This window comes from Balaenoptera ricei, chromosome 3 (assembly GCF_028023285.1).
Source record: "Balaenoptera ricei isolate mBalRic1 chromosome 3, mBalRic1.hap2, whole genome shotgun sequence".
Taxonomy (NCBI): Eukaryota; Metazoa; Chordata; class Mammalia; order Artiodactyla; family Balaenopteridae; genus Balaenoptera; species Balaenoptera ricei.
The window spans coordinates 172,439,405-172,453,516 of NC_082641.1; the positions used below are offsets into that span (position 1 = coordinate 172,439,405).

The following is a 14,112-nucleotide window of genomic DNA, read 5'->3' on the forward strand; positions in this document are numbered from 1 at the left end:
TGGAATCCTCAAAATCACTCAGTCATTTCAAATATGTGTTTCTTTCTTTGGATTTCTTTCTCAACTGAAGATTGCAGTTCTTTGACTCTAGTTTCCATTAGCTTTGGGGCTTTTAGTGTGTAAGTTGATTGAGAGATACGATGTGAGTAAAGCAAGAAAATTGTGGAACCAATTAGAATTTTGTTCCATTTAGGCAAAAGAACTTCAACATGAGATGGGTGTATTTAAGTGCTCAGGTGCTTTTTCCATTTAAAAAAAGTATTTATTATACAGTTTTTAAAGGTTATACTCCATTTATAATTATTAAGTATTTATCTTTCTCTGACTTATTTCACTTAGCATAATGCCCTCCTGTCCCTAGGGAACTTTGACATTTAAAAGGCCATGCTATTCCTAAAGCAAATGAATTCTTATTTTAATGGATGTGAGGAAAAAAACAATTAAGTTTATATTTCTGTTGATATGAAGAAAACACCTCAAAGCTTATATACATCTTTTAAATTCCTAGTCTATTTCAGGGGTTAATTGCAAACCCCTAATATTTTATATTATGCCACTCATTCCTGAAAATATCCCCAGCGTGAAATGCAGTGGAGGGACAAACTATAATGTTCTTGTCCTTTTAGTTAGAAGGGGATTTGTAAATCTTTGACGGTGTGCAGTTTTATATCTGTTAGCATTTAAAGGATTAAATCTTGGAGTGGTTTCCTATGTAGAAAAGTTAAAATTAATTTTAAAAAGCAAAAATTAATTTAAAATACTGATTAAGCATGGGAAAATATGACATATCAATTTCTCTCCTGATTTTAAATAAATCATGCACATGAGGGTTAAAAAATATTCCTGAAATAAGAAACTTAATGACTCCCTACCTACATATCCTCCTCCGCTCCTGTACTCTTACTCAACCCAATCTCAAATTACCAGTTTTTGATTACTTCTTGATCATCCTGTTAATGTTTCTTTATATAAAAACAAGCCAGTGCGAATGCGGTTTCTCTTACCTGGGTTTGTTCTTATAATGAGTAGTCAGGATCCACATATTTGATGTTTGACTACTGAAAGATAAGCCTCACCCCTTCCTTTTCCCATGGTGCTTCTTATCAGGACAGGCTGATAAGAAAGCCTAGAGGCTCCTGCTCTGTGAGCTGCTGTTTGCTGGGGTCTCCTCCTGTGCGCTGTGCTGCCCTGTGTGGCATTGCTGATCCACCAAGCCTGGGTTCTATATACACAGGCAGTTTTGGTAATTCCTTATCTTTTGGGAGCAGGAGCATGGGAATGGGGCCCTCCTTATAGTGGTCCTGAGTCCATGGCTTGGATGGAACCTATATGTGTTTGGAGTGAAGGTGTGACTGAGGCTGGGTTCACCCAGACCTTGGGGCGGGATGGGGGGAATCTTCGGGGGGTACTCGGATGATTATACCGTGTGAATGAGGTGAGCCCCTTGGATGGTCACTCCGAAAAGAACAATTATTCCAGAGAGGAAGAGAAGAGAGGGTAAAGGTAGCCAGTAGGTGCCAGGCTGAGTCCACTCCTAATACCAGAGGGCTCACCAGGACCCTTAAGTACCTCTGCTGCTGCTTCCCCTGCCTCTACTGCAACAAAGATCCTGACCCTCTGAGTTACGGTGGACAAAACCCATAGCCTCACTGCGGCACAGCAAAGGGATTAATTTAAAACAATTTAAGCCTAGGGTGCTTAATTTCTATAAAGTAACCAGTTATCATGAAGGAGGCCTCTGACCCTGATGGCACTGGGGTGAGGCTGTCTGGAGGAAAGAAATTATCAATACAAGAGAAGAGAGGACACCCTCTCCCCCAGAGTATATCCAGTGACCTAAAATACAAAACAGGGAAGGACTGGAGGGAGGGAACAAGAGAAGAAAGGTACTGAAACAAAGGAACACAATTTCACTCAATTGTAAATCCAAAATATGCTAAAAAAATTTGCATAGCAAAAAGATGGAAGGGGCCTGCTTGGCTTTTGGTCCTCTATAATATGGGTTTGAATTAATATTAACATCTCCTGTACTGCACTAATTCACAAAACTTCATGTAATTAATCAAACTAGGTTTCAAATTACAGGTATACCTGGGGATCCCACTAAATTTAAACAATTTACCTCATCATCTTAGGAAGACTTACTGACTATAATATAAAGGACAAATAGATATAGTTTGCCTTCAGCAGCAGAGCTCTCATCTTGCCTAAATTTCTCATAGTCATATCGCCCATTGTCCCAAAATATCCCATAGTGAGCAGGGAAGCTCTGAACCCATGGTTCATTAAGTAAAATTAAATTAAGTCTTCTACTTCCAAATTGACTAGACAAAATGAGACTCCAGAGAGAGACCTTAGCTATCAGTTAAATTAGTTAATATGGCCTGATTTAAATTAAACAAGGCCTTGAATTATTGAAAATCATTATAAGAAATGTATTTAGGGAGAAGTGATTACTGCCAATTTTCTTCTTTTAATAGCCTTATTTGGTCTGCCCTTAAACCTGGAAAGGATGAATGACACCTCGTAGTGGATTACAGCAACCCGAGCTGTGGTTGCATCAAATTAGCCCCTATTCCTAGTCTCCAACATTATGGAAATTACTTACTCCATCCAATCAGCGTCTGGTAAATATCCTGCTCTCACAGATTTGATAAGCCTGTTCTGTTCAGTGCCTATTTCAACACCCTCTCAGCTGCAGTTGCCTTCACCTCTGAAGGGACATGATACACCTTTACCTGGTTACCCTCAGGGAACCTCAGCAGCTTGGCCATCCCACAGTCTCTGCAGGAAGATCTGAACTGCATGCACTTTGTTCCAGGAGCACAGGTATGACATCACACTAACGACATCCTCCTCTGAGGACATTCATTTCTCGTTCATTCAGAACATACAATTATTGAAAAAAGGAGCTTGCAAAAAGCGTATGGGCCATTGACCCCACACATATGTGAGGCCCTTGGTTAAGTTTCTGAATGTTTTTTGGTAATTAGACAGCTGCTCCCTCCCTGACAATGTGAAGAAATATCTGTAGTCCCTCTCAGCACCCACAAGATCTACTAGGTTCTTTTGGTGCTGGAGAGACAACATATTCCTTATTTACGAATTTTACCTGAGCCCATTTTTACTATTACTTGGAAATTGGCCCCTACCTTGAGGGCACCCCTACTACAGAAGGCTCTGGACTGTGTTTAAATGGCCATACAACAGGCACTCCTGTTAGTTCCCTTGGAGTCTCCCTCAGTATAGAGGTTAATGCCTCCTGGAATTACCCATGATGGCCTTAAGTTGTCTATAGGCTTCTGGTGCAAGGAACTGCCTTAGAACTTCAGTTATCACCATGTACCGGGCTCTCTTGAAAATAGAGGCTCTCACAAGTGCTGAGCATGCGATCCTCTGCTGAGCTGCCCATTATGCCTTTGACCTTGGAAATAGCACCCCATCGGGTCAGCATGCCTACCAACACCTCCATGTGACATGATGGAGTCAAACCTGTCCTGGCCTATGCCTCCTGCAGGAGGGTGGCCTCTTCCCTATTCAGTCCCTTGAAAGTTGCTTTGGTGTTGGAAAAGGTCACCACTTCCCCAGATGGAGGCTTCCCTGGGATTGATGGAATGCACAGCTTTTGGGTGTGCATAGACTTTAAGGATGACAATATGCATTCCTACATGATGAGCTTCATGGAGAGTTGCTGCTCTTCATCCCTTAATTGTGATATCCCTGATGAATGACCAAACCCCAGGGTCACACTAACCAAACATCAGGCAGTCATCTTACTACTGACCAAAATTGGCCTCATCTACTTGTATTCACAGACTTTTGGACGATTGTCCAAGAGTTGCCCCTTTGTGGTAAAAGAACTTTAGGAACCTCTGAACTCAAGAGATACCAAAAATATAAATCAAGGTAAATCTCGTCTAACATGCCCTAGGTCCAGAACACACTGTCTTGCCAGGACAATCCTCATCCATGTTGGAGTTCTAGACACTATTGATAGTAACCATGGCACTTCTCAGAATATGCAGTGCAGTTCTCTTCAACATGGCATTCAGTGGAAGTTTTACCTCTCTTACTGGTCTCAGGCTCATGGAGCACCATACTGCCTTATTGAATGAGTTCAAATCAGTTGAATGAAAGGTGTCCTGTTTCAGTCATCAGTCAGTCAAATCAGGGGTGAATTGTAATTCGTTTGTCTTCATCTTTTTTTTTCTAATACACTTCAGTTGTTTTCGGGTAGTTTTAAGTTTACAGGAAAATAGATCAGAAAGTATAGAGAATTCCCACATAACCCCTCTGCATCCACAGTTTGCACTATTTTTTACTTCTTGTTTAACTGGTACGTTTGTTCAAATTGCTCAGCAAATACTGATACAGTAAATTGCACGGTTTACATTAGCATTGACTCTGCGTTGTAAGATCTGTGGGTTTGGAAAATGTTTAATGACCTGTGTCCTTCATTTCTGTATCACATACAGTAGTTTCACTTCCCTAAACATCTTTTATTCCCCACCTATTCATTCATCCCTCCCTCCAACCCTCAAATCCTTCACAGCCTGAGATCTTTTTACTGGCCCATAGTTTTGTCTTTTCCAGGGTGTCATTCACTTGGAATCATACAGTGTGTAGCCTTGTGAGATTGGCTTCTTTCACTTAGCAGTATACTCTTAAGGTTCCTCCATGTGTTTTCATGGCTTGATACCTCATTTCCTTTTATCACTGAACAGTATTTCATTGTAAGGATGTACCACTGATTTATCCATTTGACTCTTGAAAGATATCTTGCTTAACTCTTAACCCTTGCCAAGTATGAATAAAGTGCCTACAAACATTCATATGTAGGTTTTTGTGAAAATGTGAGATCGTGAGGTCAACTCATTTAGGTCAATACCAACAAGTGTGATTGTTGGATCTTAGTATGAGAAGTAAGAGTGTATTTAGTTTTGACAGAAAATTCCTGTCTTCCAATACAGGCATATCAAATTTCATTCCCACCAACGATGAATAAGGATTATCTATAGCATCACCTCTTCACCAATGGCTGGTGTTCTGAGTGTTTCAAAATTTTTGGCATTTAATAAGTATGTAGTGATAGCTCATTGTTTTATTTGTAATTCCCCAGTGATGTATGTTGAGCATGTTTTCAAATTCCTTATTTTCCATCTGTCTTTCTTTGGTGAGTTGTCTGTTCACATCTTTTGCCCATTTTTATTTGGAGTATTTGTAATCTTATTGTTGAGCTTTAAGAGTTCTTTAGATGTTTTGGGTATCAGTTATTTATCAGATAAGTGTTTTACAAAGGAATTTCTCCTGGTGTGTGACTTGCCTTTTCATTCTCTAAACACTTCTTCCAGAGCGGGAGTTCTTCATTTTAATGAAGTGAAACTTAGCATTTTTCTCTTTTGTGGATTTTTTTGTATGTGTCTTATTGAAAAATTTATGACCGAACCCAAGGTCACCTATAGTTTCTCATATGTTATCTTCTAGCAGGTTTTTGCTTTTTCATTTGACATTTAGATATATGATTTGTTTTAAGTTAATTTTTGTGAAAGGTGTAAGGTGTGTGTCGACTTTCATTTTGTGTATGCTCATGTGTGTTTCTATGTGAATATCTATTATTTACAGCATTGTTGAAAAGGCTTTACTTTTTCCATTGAATTGCCTTTACTCCTTTGTCAAAGATCAATTGACTGTATTTGCGTGGGTCTATAGGAAAGCAATTGACTTGTGTATCCTTCAACCTTGCTATACACTGTTACTAATTCCAGGGGTTATCTCTGTTGTTGTGGATGCTATCAGATGTTTTGCATAAACAATCATGTCATAAGGAACAAAGACAGTTTTATTTGTTGTTTCCCATTCTGTATACCTTTTATTTCTTTTTCTTAACTTACTGCATTGGCTAGGGCTTCCAGTACATTGTTTAATAGGAGCAGTGAAAGGAAACTTCCTTGCCCTATTCCCCTCTTAACAGTAAAGCATCCAGTTTCTCACCACTCAGTATGATCTTACCTACAGGTGTTGTATAGTTGTTCTTTTTTAAGAAGAGAGCCTTCCCCTCAATTTCTAGTTTGTTATCATAAATGGATGTTGGATGGTATCAAATCCTTTTTCATGGTTATTTCCTCCTCCTTTTATTTATGATTTAGTAATTTCTGTTTTTCTTCTTTTCTCAGTTGTCTTGATTAGATGTTTATCATTTTTATTAAATTAATATTTTCAAAGGACTAGCTTTGGGATTTGAAAACTAAGAATTTTTGGTTTTTTTTTTAAAGAACCATACTTTATTCTTTCTTTTTTTTAAATTTATTTTGTTTATTTGTTGTTGGCTGTGTTGGGTCTTCGTTGCTGCGTGCGGGCTTCTCTAGTTGCGGCAAGTGGGGGCTACTCCTCGTTGCGGTGCGCGGGCTTCTCGTTGCAGTGGCCTCTCTTGTTGTGGAGCACGGGCTCTAGGCACGTGGGCTTCAGTAGTTGTGGCACACGGGCCCAGTAATTGTGGCTCGTGGGCTCTAGAGTGCAAGCTCAGTAGTTGTGGTGCACGGGCTTAGTCGCTCCACGGCATACGGGATCCTCCCGGACCAGGGCTCAAACCCATGTCCCCTGCATTGGCAGGTGGATTCTTAACCACTGCGCCACCAGGGAAGTCCCAAGAGAGTGGTTTTTTTTTCTTTCAAAACTTTAAATACAGGCATACCTCAGAGATTGGGAGTTCTGTTCAGGACCACCACAATAAAGTGAGTCACGCTTATTTTTTGGTTTCCCAGTGCATATAAAAGTTATGTTTATACTATATTGTAGCCTATTAAGTATGCAATAGCATTATGTCTAAAAAAAACAATCTACATAGCTCAATTTTAGAACTTATTGCTAAAAAGTGTTAACTATCATCTGGCAATGTAGGGTTGCCACAAACTTTTAATATGTAAAATACACAAAATCTGCAAAGTACAATACAGTGAAGCACAATGAAATGAAGTATTCCTGCCTGTACAGTATTTCACTCCACTCTCTTCTTCCTTTTGTGGTTTCTGTAAACAAGTCTGATTTAATTCAAGTCTTTTTCTCTCTATGCAAATCAAAACTACAATTAGGTACCACCTGACACTGGTCAGAATGGCCATCATTAAAGAGTCTACAAATAATAAATGCTGGAAAGGGTGTAGAGAAAAGGGAACCCTCCTACACTGTTGGTGGGAATGTAAGTTGGTGCAGCCACTATGGAAAACAGTATGGAGGTTCCTTAAAAAACTAAAAATAGAGTTGCCATATGAGCCAGCAATCCCAGTCCTGGACATATAGACAAAACTATAATTAGAAAAGATACATGCACCCCTATGTTCATAGCAGCACTATTCACAACAGCCAAGACATGGAAACAATCTAAATGTCCATCAATACATGAATGAAGAAGATTGGTGTATATATATACATATATATATAAATACACACACACACCAAAAAAAAAAAAAAGGAATACTACTCAGTCATAAAAAAGAATAAAATAATGCCATGTGCAGCAACATGGATGGACCTAAAGATTATCATACTAAGTGAAGTAAGTCAGAACGAGAAAGACAAATACCATATGATATCACTTATATGTGGAATCTAAAATATGACACAAATGAACTTATCTACGAAACAGAAACAGACTCACAGATATAGAGAACAGACTGGTGGTTGCCAAGAGGGAGTGGGGGACGGATGGATTGGGAGTTTGGGATTAGCAGATGCAAACTATTATATATAGAATGGATAAACAACAAGGTCCTGCTGTATAGCACGGAACTATAGTCAATATCCTGTAATAAACCATAATGGAAAGGAATATGAAAAAGAATATATATGTATAACTGATTCACTTTGCTGTACAGCAGAAATTAACATTGTAGGGACTTCTCTGGTAGTCCAGTGGGTAAGACTCTGAGCTCCCAATGCCGGGGTCTTGGGTTTCATCCCTTGTCAGGGAACTAGATCCTGCATGCATGCCACAGCTAAAACCCAGTGCAGTCTAAGTAAGTAAGTAAATAAAGTAAATAATAAATAAATATATATATATATTTTTTAAATCCACAACACTGTAAATCAACTATACTTCAATAAGATAAAAAAATTTTTTAATCTTTTTTTCTCTATAACTAAGGTGTTTCTTCTGCTAGCTTTTTTCAATATATGCTCTTTTTCTTCAGTTTGAATATGATATACTTGGGTGTGCTTTTTTTTAAAATTAATTTTATTTATTTTTTGGCTGCATTGGGTCTTTGTTGCTGTGTGCGGGCTTTCTTTAGCTGTGGCAAGTGGGAGCTACTCTTCATTGCAGTGCGCGGGCTTCTCATTGCAGTGGCTTCTCTAGTTGTGGAGCATGGGCTGTAGGCGCGCGGGCTTCAGTAGTTGTGGTGCACGGGCTTAGTTGCTCCGCGGCATGTGGGATCTTCCTGGACCAGGGCTTGAACCCGTGTCCCCTGCACTGGCAGGTGGATTCTTAACCACTGTGTCGTGGGTGTACATTTTTTAGCATTTTCATCTTGTGTTCTCTGAGCTTCCTGGATCTGTGGTTTGCCATCAATGATTAATTTTTGAAAAATCTCAGTAATTATTATTTTGCTTATTTCTTCTGTTTCTTTCTGTCTTTCTTTTCCTTCAGGTATTTCCATTGTATGTATTTTAAACATTCTGTCATTGTCCTACAGTTCATGGATATTGTGTTCTTCATTGTTTGCTCTCTTTTGTCTTTGAACTAGCTTCTGGTGAAATAGATTGTTTTCAGTATAGGCCTTGTATCTTTATTTTCTGTTTCCCAACTTTGAAAACAGTGGATTCCTGTGACTTCAGAGCTCTGATGGAACTGAGAAGAATTGTCAATTTCAAGTGTTTTCACTTTTTTTTATGAGGTTGGGAATGATGGCATCCAAAACCAGAAACCAGAATTCTGACTCCAGTTTTTGATGACTGGCTGCTGACAACCTTAAAGTCTCATCCCCCCTCATTTCTCTTTGACCCACATCTATACAAAGTGATAAGAGTGCCTTGGTGCTCCTTCCTTTGGCAGTAGCAAAACAGTCAGTCCTCATAAGATCCTGTTCTTGTGTGTGAACCTGCACCCAAACCCACCACCTAACCTCAATTAAAAAAAAAAAAAAAAAGTCCAGGCACCTTTCCTTTCTCTCTCAAGCCATTTCATGACAGCTGGAGAAGTATGCCTTACTTTCCCCAGAGACCTCAATTATGGAAGTAAACCCTTTCATTCACTATTGGCAGTATGTGGTGTCATCAACTAAGGAATTCGTATGTTCAGTGGTCAAGCCATCATATTTCTGTAGACCAGATAGGAGCTTGGGAATTAGAGAAATTGGGAGAACAGCCTCTAGAATGGCTGGTTGGGAAACACTTCTTCCTGCTGTTTGAAAATGGAGATTTTAGAGTCGTTTGGAGGAAAGCACTGCTGAATCCTTCATATATTTTATGGGCAAATTAGGCATGAATCCATAGTGATTTTCAGTGAACACACTTGCAGTCTGCAGCTGTTCCTCAAGGTCAGCAAGGCACAGGGCCCAGTGTTCTGGTTCTGCCATAAAGAGCTCTTCTGGCATATTATCACACTTTGTGTGCCTCTAAGCAGCCCCAAGGCGCACGAGTATAGGGACTTTGTGGTCTAAGTTGTGACATCTTCTTCCTAGTATCTGAACTCTAAGTTCCAAATAACTTTCTAGTCCATCAAACCAGAGAGAGAAAGGGAAAACTGAGCCTGTGGTAAGTATGACACAAGTTAAAAGCAACATTTCCTGACAAGGATATTTTCCTTCCACCAGCTACATCATACCACACTACTTCTAAAGGCCTGGAGTACTTAGGGACGAAATAGCCAGCTGGACCTTATTAAAAGCTGGATTTCTACAGGTGTTCTGGATTCTCATGTTTGGTGATAGGGATAGAACTAAAAGCTTTTAGTTTTCACTATGTTTTTATTTAGTAAAATCTTATGCAAATTTGACCCTTTGGCTCATGGTGTGCTGTAAATGGTGGGTAATAAGAAGGGCGAGGGAAGAGTTTTCCTCACAAGGAATCCATGATCTTAAAATGATATTTGTTTCATGTGTGTAGTGTTTCTGTCATTTCCCAACATGCTCTGGACCCTGCAATTAGAGAGAAATAAGATGTGACGAGATCACAATAAAACTATGTAAATAATTTGCATGTTTTCACGATGCTGTTAAACTTATGAGGAAGTGTGGACAGAGAGTAAGTTTCTGATGACCAAGTCATAGAATAGATGTTTGGAGATGACAGGAGCATACATAACCTTCGTATAAGTGGTGTACAGATGTCCAGTGCTGTTAGTCTCACACACCCTACTATACACATATTTGGGATGTTTTAGGACTCAGTGACCTTTGAGGATGTGGCTGTGAACTTCACCCTGGAGGAGTGGGCTTTACTGGATCCTTCACAGAAGAAACTCTACAGAGATGTGATGTGGGAAACGTTGAGGAACCTGGCCTCAGTAGGTGAGGATGACAACTTACCTTTACTTTGTCAATTAGAGAACACATGTTTCTTGCTCGTTAACATTGTTCCAAGATGTTGAATGTGGAAATGCAGGATATTGCTAAATAAACTAGGCATGGTCACAGCCAACAATGGACTTAGATAGTTTTTCTATAACTTCTAATATTTTGGGATCATTTTTCTTGGTCTGCAATTTAGGAGAAAAATGGGAAGATCATGACATTGAAGATCAGTACAAAAACCAGGGGAGAAAACTAAGGTAAGTCACACTCACAATATAAAATAGTGCCTCATGTAAGTATCCTGTTATGTTATGCAATTTTAAAAGAAGGAAATAAAAGAAATAATGCATGCTCCAAATTTAGTTATTCTTAGAAAATTTTCACCAAAATTACTTTCTTATGTGACATAGATGTTCAGTGTTTGCAAAATCGTTCAACACTATAAATAAACTCTATATGAATGTCACTGTTTTGATGATTGTAAGAGCATTTCTTATATTCAACTTGAAACAATTCAGACAAGGCATAAAACCTACACTATTGCTATAACTGATAAAAATGTACTTCAAATATCCTACTATTAAGTATAAAATTGTTAATAAAGACCTCATTGATAATATACTCCTTGTTTTTTACAGAAGTCATGTGGTAGAGAGACTCTGTGAAAGTAAAGAGGGTAGTCAGTGTGGAGAAAACTTCAGCCTTATTCCAAATCTCAATCTGAACAAGAAAACTACTGGAGTGAAACCACGTGAATGCAGTACATGTGGAAAAGTCTTTACGCGTCATTCATCCCTTAAGAGACACATGAGCTGTCACACTGAACGTAAACCATATGAGTATCAGAAACATGGAGAGAAGCCATATAAATGTAAGGAATGTGGTAAAGCCTTTAGCTATCTCCAATTTTTGGAGGCACATGAAAAAAATCACAATCGAGAGAAAAAATATAAATGTAAGGAATGTGGAAAAGCGTTCCATTCCCGCGCATCCTTTCAAACACATGAAAGGATTCACACAGGAGAAAAACCCTATGAATGTAAGGAATGTGGGGAAGCTTTCATGTGGAGCACAGCGTTTCGAAGACACATGGTAACACACACTGGAGATGCTCCATATACTTGTAAGGAATGCGGGAAAGCTTTTAATTGTTCCTCTTCATTGCGAACACATGAAACAACTCACAGTGAAGAGAAACCCTATCAGTGTAAACAATGTGGAAAATTCCTTAGATATTATCATACATTTCGAACACATGAAAGGACTCATACAGGAGAGAAACCCTATGAATGTAAGCAGTGTGGTAAAGCCTTCAGTTGTCCCAGTTCTTTTCGAAAACATGAAAGAATTCATACTGGGGAAAAGCCTTATGAATGTAAGGAATGTGGGAGAGCCTTCAGAGGTCTCTCAAGCCTTCGAGCACACATGATCACTCACACTGGAGATGGACCTTATAAATGTAAGGAATGTGAGAGAGCCTTCATTTCTCCTAGTTCTTTTCGAATACATCAAAGGATTCACACTGGAGAGAAACCCTATGAATGTAAACAATGTGGTAAAGCCTTCAGTTACTATAATTCCTTACAATCACACAGAAGAACTCATACTGGAGAGAAACCCTATGAATGCAAGGAATGTGGGAAAGCCCTCTCCCATCACCAAACCTTAAAAATACACATGAGACTGCACACTGGAGAGAAACCCTATGAATGTAAACAATGTGGTAAAGCCTTCAGATATTACCCTTCCTTTCACAAACACAAACAAATTCATACTGGAGGGAAACCCTTCGAATGTGAACAATGTGGTAAAGCCTTCAGTTATTACAATTCCTTACAGTCACATGGAAGAACTCATACTGGAGAGAAACCCTATGAATGCAAGGAATGTGGGAAAGCCCTCTCCCATCACCAGACCTTAAGAGTACACATGAGACTGCACACTGGAGAGAAACCCTATGAATGTGAACAATGTGGTAGAGCTTTCAGATATTACACTTCCTTCCAAAAGCACAAAAGAGTTCATACTGAGAAGAAATTCTATGAATAAGGAATATGGAAAAGCCTTTAGTTGATCAACTTCACTTTGGAAACATGAAAGAAGCCACACTGGAGAGAAAGGCTGTCAGTGTAAACAAGGCAGGAAAGCCTTCAGATATTTTCAAAGTTTGAAAACACATGACAGGACTCCCGTAGAAGAGAAACCTTGTAAGCAATGTGGTAAATCCTGCAGAGATTACACTTCATTAGAAACGCGCAAAAGAACTCATACTGAAGAGAAACCCTGTGACTGTAAGGAATGTGGAAAAGCCTTCAGATGTTATCAGAGTTTTTTTTTGAAGATGTGAAAAAGATCAGAGTGGAGGGAATGTGGTAAACCCTTCATTTGTCACAAACCGTTTGAAGACGTGTGAGAACACACACTGGAAAGACACCATATAAATGTAAAGAATGTTGGAAAGCCTTGAGTCATCCCAGTTCTGAAAGGATGAAAGGACTCACTGGACAAAAACTCTTGAGTTAAACAGCCTGGGAAAGATTTCAGTGAGCCTACATCTTTACATGTAAAAAAGAATATAAATGTAAGTAATATGAGAAAGGTTGATGGAAATTAATCTATGTGTAACATTCCAGAAAATAGGAAAGAGTTGTTATTAAAGTTGTAAATATGTTGTCTTTATCAAGCCTCTTTTCTTAGAGTGCACCATTGGACAGTGGATTTCTAGTAATTACTCTCAGAAATGAATACAAGGTGAGATGATTTTATAAGTCATATGTTTCCACAGCAGTACATAAGATTAATAGGTAGTGCTTTTTCTTTAAATCAGTTAATAATATTTTCTCTTTCCTGTTTGAAACCTGTTGGATTATAGGTGAATTGAAGCGTATTTCTAATAATGAAATTAGGTTAACATTGTTTTATAATGTTTTATTTGTTCTGTGTTAAGGGGCCACTGAAAAATGACAGTTTGGTATTTGGATTTTCCTAATGGCCTTGTGGCAGTTCTTGGATATCCTAGTCCAGTATATATATTTATCTTTCTTACCGACAAAGCTCCTTTTTGGGGGTGAAGAGTATAAGAGGCTTTTTCCATTTTCCATACTAATAAACAGTTGAATAAATACTTATGTATGCCTCACTTATAAAAGAATATAGTTTCCATGTGAATTATTATTTTCATATTTGGGTCTTTGCTTTATGTCCTTCCTTCTGACTATAATTTGGTGAATAGACTTTGAATTAAGAAGAGAGGCCTGATAGGGCAACAAAATCTAGAGCTAGAGTTATCCCCCCTGTAGGTAATGTTAGGAACTAGATTTTCCAGAACTCATCCCCTTTGTGGTTCCTTGTTAGAATCCACCAACAGTCTGACTTGCATGAGATTTGGAAGGCAGAAGTGAGGAAGGCAGTAGTCAGATTTCACAGCCACCATATAGAGAGAGAGACAGATGCACAGGAGCTTCAGGTATACCATCTTCCTGACCATTTTCCATATTTTTTGCCCTTCCAGTCAAGAGTATCCTCAAAACCACAAATAACTGTATGATATCCATTTTTCTGAGACCTCTGGTTTCAACTGATGTCTTCCCAAGAGCCACATCAAAAA

At 38.8% G+C, this 14,112-nt stretch overlaps 1 protein-coding gene across 1 annotated transcript in view; it reads left to right on the forward strand.

The window, feature by feature from the left end:
• LOC132362974 (zinc finger protein 709-like) overlaps nucleotides 1-13,656 on the forward strand; it is a 45,946-nt gene extending 32,290 nt beyond the window's left edge. Inside the window, exons 3-5 of the mRNA XM_059918217.1 lie at nucleotides 10,376-10,502; nucleotides 10,702-10,762; nucleotides 11,144-13,656. Of these exons, the coding sequence (XP_059774200.1) occupies nucleotides 10,376-10,502; nucleotides 10,702-10,762; nucleotides 11,144-12,554 (1,599 nt within the window). The 3' untranslated portion in view covers nucleotides 12,555-13,656. The remainder of the gene's footprint in view (nucleotides 1-10,375; nucleotides 10,503-10,701; nucleotides 10,763-11,143) is intronic.
• The last annotated feature ends 456 nt before the right edge of the window (nucleotides 13,657-14,112 follow it).